This window comes from Microtus ochrogaster, unplaced genomic scaffold (assembly GCF_000317375.1).
Source record: "Microtus ochrogaster isolate Prairie Vole_2 unplaced genomic scaffold, MicOch1.0 UNK6, whole genome shotgun sequence".
NCBI lineage: Eukaryota > Metazoa > Chordata > Mammalia > Rodentia > Cricetidae > Microtus > Microtus ochrogaster.
The window spans coordinates 9034058-9046061 of record NW_004949104.1 but is presented as its reverse complement, the minus strand read 5'-3'; the positions used below and the strand labels follow the sequence as shown (position 1 = coordinate 9046061).

At 42.8% G+C, this 12004-nt stretch overlaps 1 protein-coding gene across 2 annotated transcripts in view; it reads right to left on the bottom strand.

The window, feature by feature from the left end:
* Nucleotides 1-4594: 4594 nt before the first annotated feature.
* Nucleotides 4595-12004, bottom strand: part of Slbp (stem-loop binding protein) — a 13478-nt gene continuing 6068 nt past the window's right edge. For both annotated transcript variants that reach the window (XM_013353359.2, XM_005372472.3), the window contains 5 exons: nt 10137-10196; nt 9808-9945; nt 8502-8651; nt 7158-7239; nt 4595-5459 (listed from right to left, as the gene is read on the bottom strand). In XM_013353359.2, the coding sequence (XP_013208813.1) occupies nt 5379-5459; nt 7158-7239; nt 8502-8651; nt 9808-9945; nt 10137-10196 (511 nt within the window). In that variant the 3' untranslated portion in view covers nt 4595-5378. The remainder of the gene's footprint in view (nt 5460-7157; nt 7240-8501; nt 8652-9807; nt 9946-10136; nt 10197-12004) is intronic.

The window sequence follows — 12004 nt, the reverse complement described above, 5'->3', positions numbered from 1 at the left end:
AAGCTACAGAGAAACTCTTGTCTTGAAAAGCCAGAGAAGAAAAGGAGAGGGGAGGGGAGGGGAGGAGAGAAAAATTATTCATCTACCTTTTGCCTATAGGCTTTTTCCTTTTCTTACTTGTGTGTATCTTACTTTCACTGACTCTGTGGCTGACCCCTGGTATTCTCCTCTCCTTATTCTCTTCCTCCTCTTCTTCCCAGATTTCTCCTATTTATTCTGTCTGCCTGCCAGCCCCACCTATCCTTTCTCCTGCCTTGCTATTGGCCGGCAGTTCGGCTTTTTATTAGACCAGAGAGGTGTTTTAGCAAGGCATAGTATCGCAGCTTCACAGAGTTAAACAAATGCAACATAAAAGAATACAACACATATGCCAGGCAGTGGTGGTGCATGCCTTTAATCCCAGCACTCGGGAGGCAGAGGCAGGTGGATCTCTGTGAGTTCGAGGCCAGCCTGGTCTACAAGAGCTAGTTCCAGGACAGGCTCCAATGCTACAGAGAAACCCTGTCTTGAAAAACCTAAAAAAAAAAAAAGCAACACATCCACATCTTTGCATCATTATAACAAATATTCCATAGCACAAACAAATGTAACACAATTTCCACAACACTTACTCTTTGCTGTCACCCCTGGAGACCACCCTTACCCAGGTCTGTATGGGTGCTGGTTACCAGGGCATCCTGGACAAGAGAGCAATGCCATGGGTTCATAAAGGGCACAGAGATAAACCATACCAGAGACAGGATCAGGGAACAGGAGTCTGCTTTATTGCACACGAACAACCACGTATACAAACACGGAAGCCCACTGACTGTGATTGGTTAGCACATTACCTCAGACTGGACAGTGAGAGCTCATACCACCAGGGTCTCTATGAGGAAGAAGCACATTAAAGATATGGAGAATGCAGACACTATTGAGGGCCAGTGTTGGGCCCTCAGCTATCAAGTCCTTATTTGAAGCTTTTCTTCCTGCACTCACTCTTACCCAGAGAAAGGATTTTTTTTTCCCCTGAAAATATCAAGATATCTTTGTTGTTTTATTGAGTTAGGGTCTCAAGTATCTGAAACTAACCTAGACCTCCTGATCTCCAGGTTCTGCTTCCACCTCCCAAGAGCTCTGCTCTGCTCTAATGCATCTGCAAAGTATGACTTTTATAAAGTGGCTTATATCTAAAGTCAGCAAATTAAAAACCAAACAGCAGGGGCTGGAAAGATGGCTCAACAGTTAAGAGCAGTGGCTGCTCTTGCAGAGGACACACATGGCAGCTCACAACCATCTCTAACTCTAGTTCCAGGGGATCTGATGCCCTCCTGTCCTCCACATGGTACACATGCATGCACACATATACCCACACACATGAAGTAATAAAAGTTTAAAACAACAAAGAAAAAAGCCTCATCATTCTTAAATATATTGAGTTATACAGATTATACCAGGGCAGATTTAAAGTAGACAAGCCCACATGCCAATTTTCAAGGGATGTCATTTGCCCAGTTATAATGATGGTCCCATAGACCAGTTAGATCTGCCATGATGGGGAGAGGATCCTGGCCCCCATGAGCTCGGAAACTCCTTAGGTACCAGCAGAGAGCTGGTGACTCACTGAGGAGTCTCAACAGACAGCTTCCCAAAGACACAAAGAGGTTAGCAATTCAGCAGCTGCTAAAAAGGCAAGATCCTGACAGCAGCCAGAAACAAGGACAGCTTCACAATAAAAAAAGCCAGCCTGAGGCTGTGGGATGACAACCCCGATAAGCTGACCCGTCTACCCTGAGACACAGAGAGACAAGATAGCAATCAGCCTGGAATTGTGAAGAATTAATCATGCTGGGACCAACTTAATTTAGTTCTGACACTTCTTGGCTCTATGTTGAAGAGCCAGGACGACTAGGGCCAGGGAGATGGCTCAGCCTGTAATAGCACATGTTGCTCAGGCCTGATGACCTCAGTTCTGTCCCCCAGAATCCAGAGAGGAAGGAGAGAACCAACTCCTGAAAGCTTTTCTCTGACCTCCACATGCACACAATAACACATATTTTCAGAATACACACACACAAATAAATTAAAATGTAATTCAGTCCCTAGCTGATTATTCAAATAAAAATTCATATAGAAAATATTAGACTATATTACCAGCATTGAGGGGAGAGACCTGAAGTCTGAAGATGGATTTTCTTGCTGTGTTAAGAGCATTTGAAAAATTTAGAGCCAGATGTAGAGCCTTTATGGAGGTGGGAGGTGGACTGCTGTGAGTTTGAGGTCAACCTGATCTGTACAGTAAGATCCAGGCCAGTCGGAGCTATCTAGGAAAATCGTGTCTCAAAAAAACAAAAGACACAGTTGCCAGGTGGTGGTCGCACACACCTTTAATTCCAGCACTCAGGAGGCAGAGGCAGATCTCTGAGTTCAAGGCCAGCCTGGTCTATAAGAGCTAGTTCCAGGACAGGTACCAAAGCTACACAGAGAAACCCTGTCTCGAAAAAAAAAAAGGGCATTTTTAGAACTTATGGCAAGGTCTAGTAGCTTCAGGCACTGCTAAACCTGAGTCTGAATCGTTCCCTGGGCTCCAGGCTTTCCTGGCTGCCCATCCCATTCAGCAAATCACACTGCTGAGGATTGCTGGTCACCAGGTGGGAATGCAGCAAGTCACAGGTATGGACTGCTGTGATCCTGGACCAGGTAAAAACCCAGTTACTCACTTCCATCATCCACTGCTTGCATACTAGAAGAGAACATGCTCTCTGGTGGCCAGTTCACAGCAATGCTGCAGTCTTGAAATCCCATCAGCACATGCCATGTAAGCAGTCCCAAGTAGATCTCATCTCTATCCCCAGGGCCAGACCTTAGGCTCCTGGCTTTGTCCTCTAGGTTGCTGGGTCCACCCTCAAAATTATCCTTCTAGCCCATGGAGAATAACCTCTGTACTTTTATTTTTATTTTTTTTTTTTTTTGGTTTTTTCAAGACAGGGTTTCTCTGTGTAGTGTAGTCCTAGCTGTCCTGAAACTCGATCTGTAGATCAGACTGGCCACGAACTCAGAGGTCCACGCATACCTTTAATCTAAGCACTTGGGAGGCTGAGGCAGGTGGATCTCTGTGAATTCAAGGCTAGCCTGGTCTACAGAGTGAGTTCAGGACAGCCAGGGCTACACAGAGAACCCATCTCGAAAAACACCAAAAAAGTGTGTAACCATCGCCGGGCGGTGGTGGTGCAAGCCTTTAATCCCAGCACTGGGAGGCAGAAGCAGGCGGGTCTCTGGGAGTTCAAGGCCAGCCTAGTTTATAAGAGCTAGTTCCAGGATGGGCACCAAAAGCTACAGAGAAACCCTGTCTCGAAAAACCAAAAAAAAAAAAAAAAGTGTGTACCATCAACATGCCACTGGATTCTTGAGCCTGTTTCCTGTTTGCAAGATCCCAAGGGCCCAAAAGGCTAAATTTATTTCCACTGCCTGTTCAGCCTATCATATGTTTCTGCCAAACTTTCAAGAGTTTAGCTTTTGAGTACATGTATGTCCTCTTGAAAAGATGCCATCTTTTTTTGGCTCCTGTTGGGGAACAAACAGGTTTGTAAGATCAGCAGTATTATGGTTTAGAGAGCTCAACTTTCCAAGTCTTAAAGCCACTATCTACCTTTAAGAGAAAATCTGTATTCTAGAATGCCTTTAATTTTAGCAGTTTGCTATCATAAGAGGAAGTTACTCAGATCCCACAAGCCTGTCCTGAGCATTTCAGTAACTATTCTATCCAGAGCAGAAGGCAGGAGTACTGCCCCCACCCCCAACAAGACAAGATAGTCCCTTATCTGTTTCACCCAGCGTTACCCAGCACAAGGGAACAAGTGCATGAGCAGCTTTCACTAATTGTTCCAAGTCCTCCTAGCCTCCACATTTTAGGCTGGTCTGACTCAATGCCACCTATCAGGACATCCGAAAAGTGGCGATTCCCATGTTCCCTACCTCACCCTACTCACTTACCTCAACCTGATCACTAAACAGATGGTCTCACACCCACTATAAAAAGAATATAGCCTTCAGGTCATCTACTGTGGCTGTCATAGAATGCTGGGAGAAAGAAGCTGAGTCAGGCAGTGGCCATGATTCTCACTCCCGACACAGCCACAGGTTAAGATCTTCCCTGGTAAGCCAGCTCGTGGAGCTACACAGATTATTAGAAATGGGTTAGATCGATATGTAAGAGCTAGCCAATAAGAAACTAAAACTAATGGGCCAGGCAGTGTTTAAAAGAATACAGTTTCCGTGTAATTATTTCGGGTAAAGCTAGCCATGCGGGCGGCCAGGTGGCGGGAAGCACCCCGCCGCTCCTATTACAACAATAGAATCTACAGGTAGTCAGATGTCAAGTAGCTACACTGACATTTAACCAGGTCCCATGCCAGAGCATCATACAAAGTCCCCTCACAGATGAAATGTGTAGGTACTCAACAGGTCAAGTGTCTGTACTTGGTACTACCCAGCAGATCTGAGCATGGCTCTCTCACCAAAGGGAGATGTCATTCCCATATGCCATGCAAGTGCTTCAGGGACAAAAGAAAAGCTTGCCCTGACCACCCCACCACACAGTATAGGGCAATGTTACAAATCAGTTAAAACATCTTTATTTTTGCAATTATCATTCCATACAAAAGCAATAGAAATGCAAATATTGACAAGTTTACAACTGAATACATGAACAGAGTATCTGTACACATTATCATTTACAGCAATATTACATGGTAAATTTACTGATCATAAAAAAAAATTCTTCCTCAACTCTCAGAGCACATGCTAAGATCCTACATCACACTAGTGCTTTTTAAAGTTCCAAATTAACACTATATAACTTACATAAAGCCCACTAATATAACAGCTTAACATTTATGTTCAGAGCGCTATGAGAGAAAACTATATTCACATTGATAAAAGCCCAGAAAATAAGTTTTTACAAAGTCACTGGAGCTGCCTGACTGAGAGAATACTTCATCACTTACCTATAAAGACAGCTGACTCGAGATTGGTCCCATAAACACAAGGTTAAAATTTACTGTCAACCCATCAAAAAGTGGCAACTGAAGTCTCAAGTTCTTGTGGAAAACAAGTATCCCGTTGTCTAACTTGGGGATGGGAGAGATAATAGGGTTCAGTCTTCACCAAATTTAGCTTCATTTACAATTTAAAACATGTGTAACACTCACCATACATAAAAATAAGGCAATAAAACAATTTATCATGAGAAAATAAACTCTTTAACAGAGAAAACAAATACAAATGCACAGAGTTCATGCTTAGCCAGTCTTCCAGATGGCCAGGCAGAGCCAAGTATTTCCAAGAGTTGCCACCAGGTGGCAGGTAACTCACGGCAGAGAAGTCTTTCAAGGGTTCAGTTAAGCAAGCATCCAATCAAACCCATCCTCCACTTGGCAGTCTACATGTCTGACTTTGGTGGGTGTGCCAGCATACATATCCTAGAAAACAGAGGCCATCACACCTATCAACTCATCACAGGTTTCCTCTTAAGTTTCCAAGCCCACTTGCGGCTTGCCCAGCAGCAAGATAAAGCAAAGAAAACCGGCATCATTTTGCCCCTTCTAGTGTATTTTATTGTATATAAATACACTATATTTATATATATGTATGTGGCGAACCCAGCTCGCCACAACCACATTGTACAGCGTAAAAAAGAACAATAAACCCGAGAGTACCTGGAGTGGCACAGCTGGGAGTCAGGATAATGCAATCATCCTTGTATAAATATATTCAAGTACAGCATAGGAACAGCTTATGCCTGAGTCTTTCATGTTTTGCCACTTCAGATCTTAGATATTTACATATGTAAACAGTGAAAGGTCTCCACAAAAATAAAGAGATCTTTTTATTATAAATTATATAAATACAGACATATCTGAATGAATGTACCAGGTCATTAACTACTGAATCAGAGATAAGGCAATTCTGTATAGCTCAGTTTATTAGAGGTAGAGCAGGGGAACCCTCACTGCATAATCCTGGCAGCCTGGCAATTACTACAAAGATCAGGCTGGCCTCGAACTTAGAGATCTGCATGCCTCTGCCTCCTAAATGCTAGGATTGAAATAGTCTAACCCTTCACCCCATCCCCAGTCATAACCAATGGGTTTTGTGGTTTTGTTTTGTTTTATTTTTTCAAGACAGGGTTTCTCTAACAAATCTTGCTGTCCTGGAACTCACTCTATACACCAGGCTGGCCTCGAACTCACATCTCAAAATCCTAGGATTAAAGATGTATGCCACCACCACCTGGTTTTTGAAATAGTCAAAAGCCCAACTGTGAGGTCAAATGCTCAGAACCCAATGTGATCAATTTGGTATTTTTTTTTTTATTTTTTTATTTTTTTTTGGTTTTTCGAGACAGGGTTTCTCTGTGGCTTTTGGAGCCTGTCCTGGAACTAGCTCTGTAGACTAGGCTGGTCTCGAACTCACAGAGATCCACCTGCCTCTGCCTCCCGAGTGCTGGGATTAAAGGCGTGTGCCACCACCGCCCGGTATTTCTTAATGGGAAAAAGTCCCCTTTTCATAAACATTATAATCAAACTTCAGTTATAACCTCAGTATGTAAAGTTGTACGTATTCTCAAGTGACTTAAAACACCCAAGCTGAATGCTGAGCAGTGGCAGCGCATGCCTTTAATCCCAGCACTCAAGAAGCAGAGGCAGACGGTGAGTTCAAGGCCAGTCACCTCTCTAGCTCTTTTCTGAATCCTGGTATTTGAAGGATAATGTTTGCTAATGTCATAAGAACCCGTTTCTGCCGGGCAGTGGTGGCGCACACCTTTAAACTCTGGAGGCAAAGGCAGGTGAATCTGAGTTCGAGGCCAGCCTGGACTACAAAAGCTAGTTCCAGGACAGGCTCAAAGCTACAGAAAAACCCTGTCTCAAAAACAAAACCAAAAAACTAAAACCAAAAACCACCAAAGCTGAAAAAGCCAGGTGGTGGCAGCACACACCTTTAATACCAGCACTCAGGACTTTGAGGCCAGCCTGGTCTATAAGAGCTAGTTCCCAGCACAGGCTCCAAAGTTAGGGACCCCATCTAAAAACTAGGGGAAAAAACAAAGGAAAAAAAAGCCACAAAACAACCACAAAAAACCACCCAAGCTAAGACACAAAACTGAAGGAAGTACTTACAAAGTTATCTTGTGAACTTGTCTGGGACTCAGAGCTGCTTTCTGTGAATTCTGTCTCCATTTCCCCAAGATCTACAGGTTGTCTGAGAAATGAAATTTAACAAGCATGTCAGTTACCTGCTACCAACAGAAAATGAGAATTCAAAGTTTGCTCACTAAAACCAAACGCCACCCACATCACAGTACATGTGTGTTGTACCCAAGGTCAACTTTCAGTCACATTTGCCAAAATTTAATTCCAGACCAATCAACCCAACATAGAAAGCTGACAGCAACATATGAAAAGACCTGCCTGGCTCTCAGAAGACCAGAATCTGACAATCTGTGCTGTCATTCATACATACCTATAAATATCCTGTTTCATTTTTGAGACAAAGTTTTCTGTGTAGCTCTGGTTGTGCTGGAACTCACTCCTGGCCCTGTAAACATTCTTTTTTGTTTTGTTTTTTGAGACAGGGTTTCTGTGTAGCTTTGGAGCCTGTCCTGTCCTGGAACTAACTTTTGTAGACCAGGCTGGCCTCGAACTCACTGGATCTGCCTATGTCTGCCTCCCAAGTGCTAGGATTAAAGGCACGTGCCACCACCGCCCGGCCCTGTAAACATTCTTGCAAAGTAGCAAGACCAATTTTCTGGGATGAGCAGAAAGGAATGCTGCTGAGTATGGTAGTACCATACCTCAACACCTCAACCTTTTCAAGTTGAACCTGTGATACAGAGTTAAGACCCTGATCAAACCACCAAAAATGGTAGTGGCTCAGTATATAAAGTGCTTGCCCAGCATGCATGAGGGCCCTGGACTACCCAAGAACCTTTCAGAGTCAAATGGGGGCAGGCCATGGTGGTGCTCACCTTTAATCTCAACATTCAGAAGAATGGGAGTTCAAGGCCCACATGGTTTAACCTCAAGCTCCAGGACAGACAGGACTATACAGAGACACTATCTCAAAATTCCAACCAAACCCCTCAAATAGGGTTGGGGAGATGGCTCAGTGGAAGGTGTTTATGTGGCATAAGGTCCTAATTGTAGATTCCCAAAATCCATATCAAAGAAAGCTCACAGGCCACCTGCCCCACACAGTAACAAACATAACAGAAGACCCTGTCTCAAACACGGCAAAAAGGACTGAAATCCACGGTTGTCCTCTGACTTGCACACACACAGCTAGTGCCCTGAACTGTTTTCTGGCTCCAAAAGACTAAATCCAGCACAGGGAATGAGCTCTTCCCTGGCATCCACAACTCCGTGCAATATAATGAAACCTGGGGGCTAGTTTGTCCATTTTCTTGACAACTTCCAGGATAATCTGCCACTGTGATAGAGAAAAAGAAAGCAACAAAAACATACATTTCTTGCAAATCACATCCTTCTTCAGCAGGAGGATCCCAAAAATGCAGAGCCACCTTCCAGAGTTTGATCTGCTGATCCCATGACCGCCGACTATACTTCTTAAATTTGTTAGGAGTCCTAGGATGGATTCCAGGTTGTCGCAGGTGTCTGTAGGGCATAAGATTGCCTTAGTACAAGTCATTCATATCTCTACAGTAGCTAAGACTAATCACACTTTGAGGTTAAAATTTAACAACTTGGATTCCTTTTTATTTATTTATTTTTTAAGAGACATCTCTCTATGCACTCACTACATACAAACTGGTCTCAAACTCAGAGATCCTTGAGTCTCTGAGTTCTGAGATTAAAGGCATGCATTATCACACCCACTGAGATTCTATTAAATGAGCAAAAAGGGGAAAAAAAAAAAAAAAAGCAGTATCAACCAGGCATGAACTGGTATTCCCAGGACTTAGGAGGCTGGGGTAGGAGTATGGTAAACGAGGCCACTTAGAAAGACTTCTTTGAATCTTACTATTACTTTGGAACTCACGTTTTAGAAAAAAATCACGTTTTAATCCTAATGTTGCCCAAAAACCCAAAACCCACTATATCCCTTTGTGTGTCTGTTCAAGAGAACAATAAAAGCAAGAATGTGCTGTTTAAACAGTAATGGCAAATTTTTCTGTAATTATACACTAAAAAAGATGGCTCAGTAGTTAAGAGCACCTGTTACTCTTGCAGACAATCTTCTCAGTACCCTCAAGGTGGCTCAAAAACATCTAAATAGTTTTAGGGAATCTGACACCCTAATCTCGCTTCTGCAGGCACCAGGCACGCACTTAGTATACTGTGCATACACACAGACGAAACATTTATACACATTAACTCCCCCACCCCACCCCACCCCCGGACAGGTTTCCTCTGTGTAGCCCTGGCTGTCCTGGAACGCACTCTGTAGACCAGGCTGGCCTGGAACTCAGAGATCAGTCTACCTCTGCCTCTCAAGGACTGGGATTAAAAGCATAAACCACCACAACACAGTTCCAAAAACATGTTAATTAAAACAAACAAACAAACAAACAAACAAAAGTATCATCAGGCCCAGCTCTCCAATTAAATATATAACTTGAATTTATCTTCCGATTGTGTATTTTAATATCTATGTACCTTAAAATGCTAAAATGTTATCTAATAGTCAAAGCTATGAAAATGGTTTCTTAAGTTCTTATGAGTCGCTATTAATAAATACTTCCTAGAAGGTATGTCTAACAGGTACAATGTTACTGGGTAGGAACAAGACAGGTCTATGTGACAACAGTACCTGGGGACCTCTTTAATATATCGATCATAGGCAATAGTGTTCTTCCCATAGTTGATCTGCTTTTGTCTTCTCATCAAGACACTTTCATCTGTCTCCACATCAGCTGGTACTGAAGACACAGACTCCTTTGAATCAGAACTGAAAAGAATGAAAGCCTTGGTAAGATCACTGTGCCACAACAGTGATTTCAAATGATACGGCTCCTACGAAAACCAATCTATACTATAGGAATTTCCAGTACACAACAGCAAAGAAAATTACCAGTAAATGTTACTGGGACAAGCCCCTTAAAATTTTCATGGGCAAATTCAAAATGTTTCAGCACGTACCTTCCTGATGATGACTTTCTCTCTCTTCCAAAATCATTTATGAGTAGTTTTCTCTTGTATCTGAGAACAAAATAAAACACTGTTGTTTTTAAAAGGATAAAACACAAAATTAGTGCTCTAGGGGCTCGAGAGAGGGCTCAGTGGTTAAGTGCACTGGCTGCTCTTCCAGAGGACCTGGGTTCAATTCCCTGCAACCACATGGTAGTTCACAGCTGTCTGTAATTCAAGTTTCAGTGGATCTGATTCCCTCAAACACCAATGAACAGAAAAGTTAAAAAAAAAGATAAATAAAATAGTGCCTCTAAAACAAGAACGAAGCCTTTTTCTTGCATAGCATAGTTTGGGAATGGGAGACTGTAAAGTCTGAGGTTAGCCTGGGCTTATTAGCCCCTGACTAAAAACTTTAGGAGCCTGGGTTAGATGGAACAGGAGATGAACTACTTTTTTCTTTTTATTTCTAAAAAATGTTTTTTTGGGGGGCTGGAGACAATGCATGTCTCAGCAGTTAGGATCACTTGGCTGCTCTTCCAGAGGACTCAGGTTCTATTCCAGCACCCACATGGTGGCTAACTCCAGCACAAGGGAGATCGGATGCCCTCCTCTGCTTCTATGGACACTAAGCACACACATAGGGCACAGAGACATACACACAGGCAAAACATCCATATACAACAGAATTCTGAGCTACCATGTGAGTGTTAGAAACCAAACCTGGGTCCTCTGCAATTTAAATGCTCTTAATCACTAAGCCATCATCACTTTAGCCCAATTTAAAAACAAATTGTAAAAGGCCTATGCGTTTGTGCATGCATGCCACAGCACACATGCAGAAGTCAGAGAACAACTTGTGAGAGCCAATTCTCTCCTTTCATTATCTGAGCTCTGCATCAGACTTAGACACAAATTCTATTTACTGAACCATCTCACTGGCCCAGCATTATTTCTGAGTCTATTCCTTTGTAATTTATGTTTCAGGAAAAAAAATTCAAAAAAATTAAATAAATTAATTAAAAAAAAAAACAAGCAAAACAAAACACCTCCAAAACTGTCTGTCCTTTTCTGTGTTACATACAGTACATGCTCATGGAGGCCATAAAATCTCAAGAGCCAGACTGGAGAGTTGGTTCAGAGGTTAAGAGCACTGGCCGCTCTTCCAGAGGTCCTAAGGTTTAGCTAGCGTCTATCACATTTTACTTGTGTTTGTGTGTGGGTTCTAGTGTGCTATAAGGGAGTGAAAGGACCTGTAGGAGCTAGCTCCCGGGAAATAAACTTGGGTCATTGGGAGGTCATTTGCTGGGCTTCATCTGTTGCCACTGGGAATTTCATTTTCTGCTTCCCAAGTGTCCTAGGATTATAAGCAAGCCACTATGCCCAGCTAGCTTTTATGCAGGTGCTAGAGATTCCAACTCCAGGCCTCATTCTTATGCAAACATTCCATCCATTGAACCATCTCCCCCACCTCCCATTTAGTTTTACACAATTTTCAGGTACACCTCAGGAAACCCCACCCCACCCCATGATCTTTTAAATTCTTTAGCAATCCTTTGAAAATAATCCTAGGTCACCAAAATCCTATGACTACCATAAAGACAACAAAGCATGACTCCATTGAAAAGCCCATATTCAAACTCTGGGATATTTACTTTCTTTCCCAGCATCTTTCTAGTAACCCTTGTACTTAAAATCTGTATTAGAAATGTCTCTTAAGAACCTCAGACTCGGGCTGGAGAGGTGGCTCAGTGGTTAAGAGCCTGCTCTTCCAAAGGTCATGAGTTCAATTCCCGGCAACCACATGGTGGCTCACAACCATCTGTAATGAGGTCTGCATACACACACAGACAGAATATTGTATACATAATAAATAAATA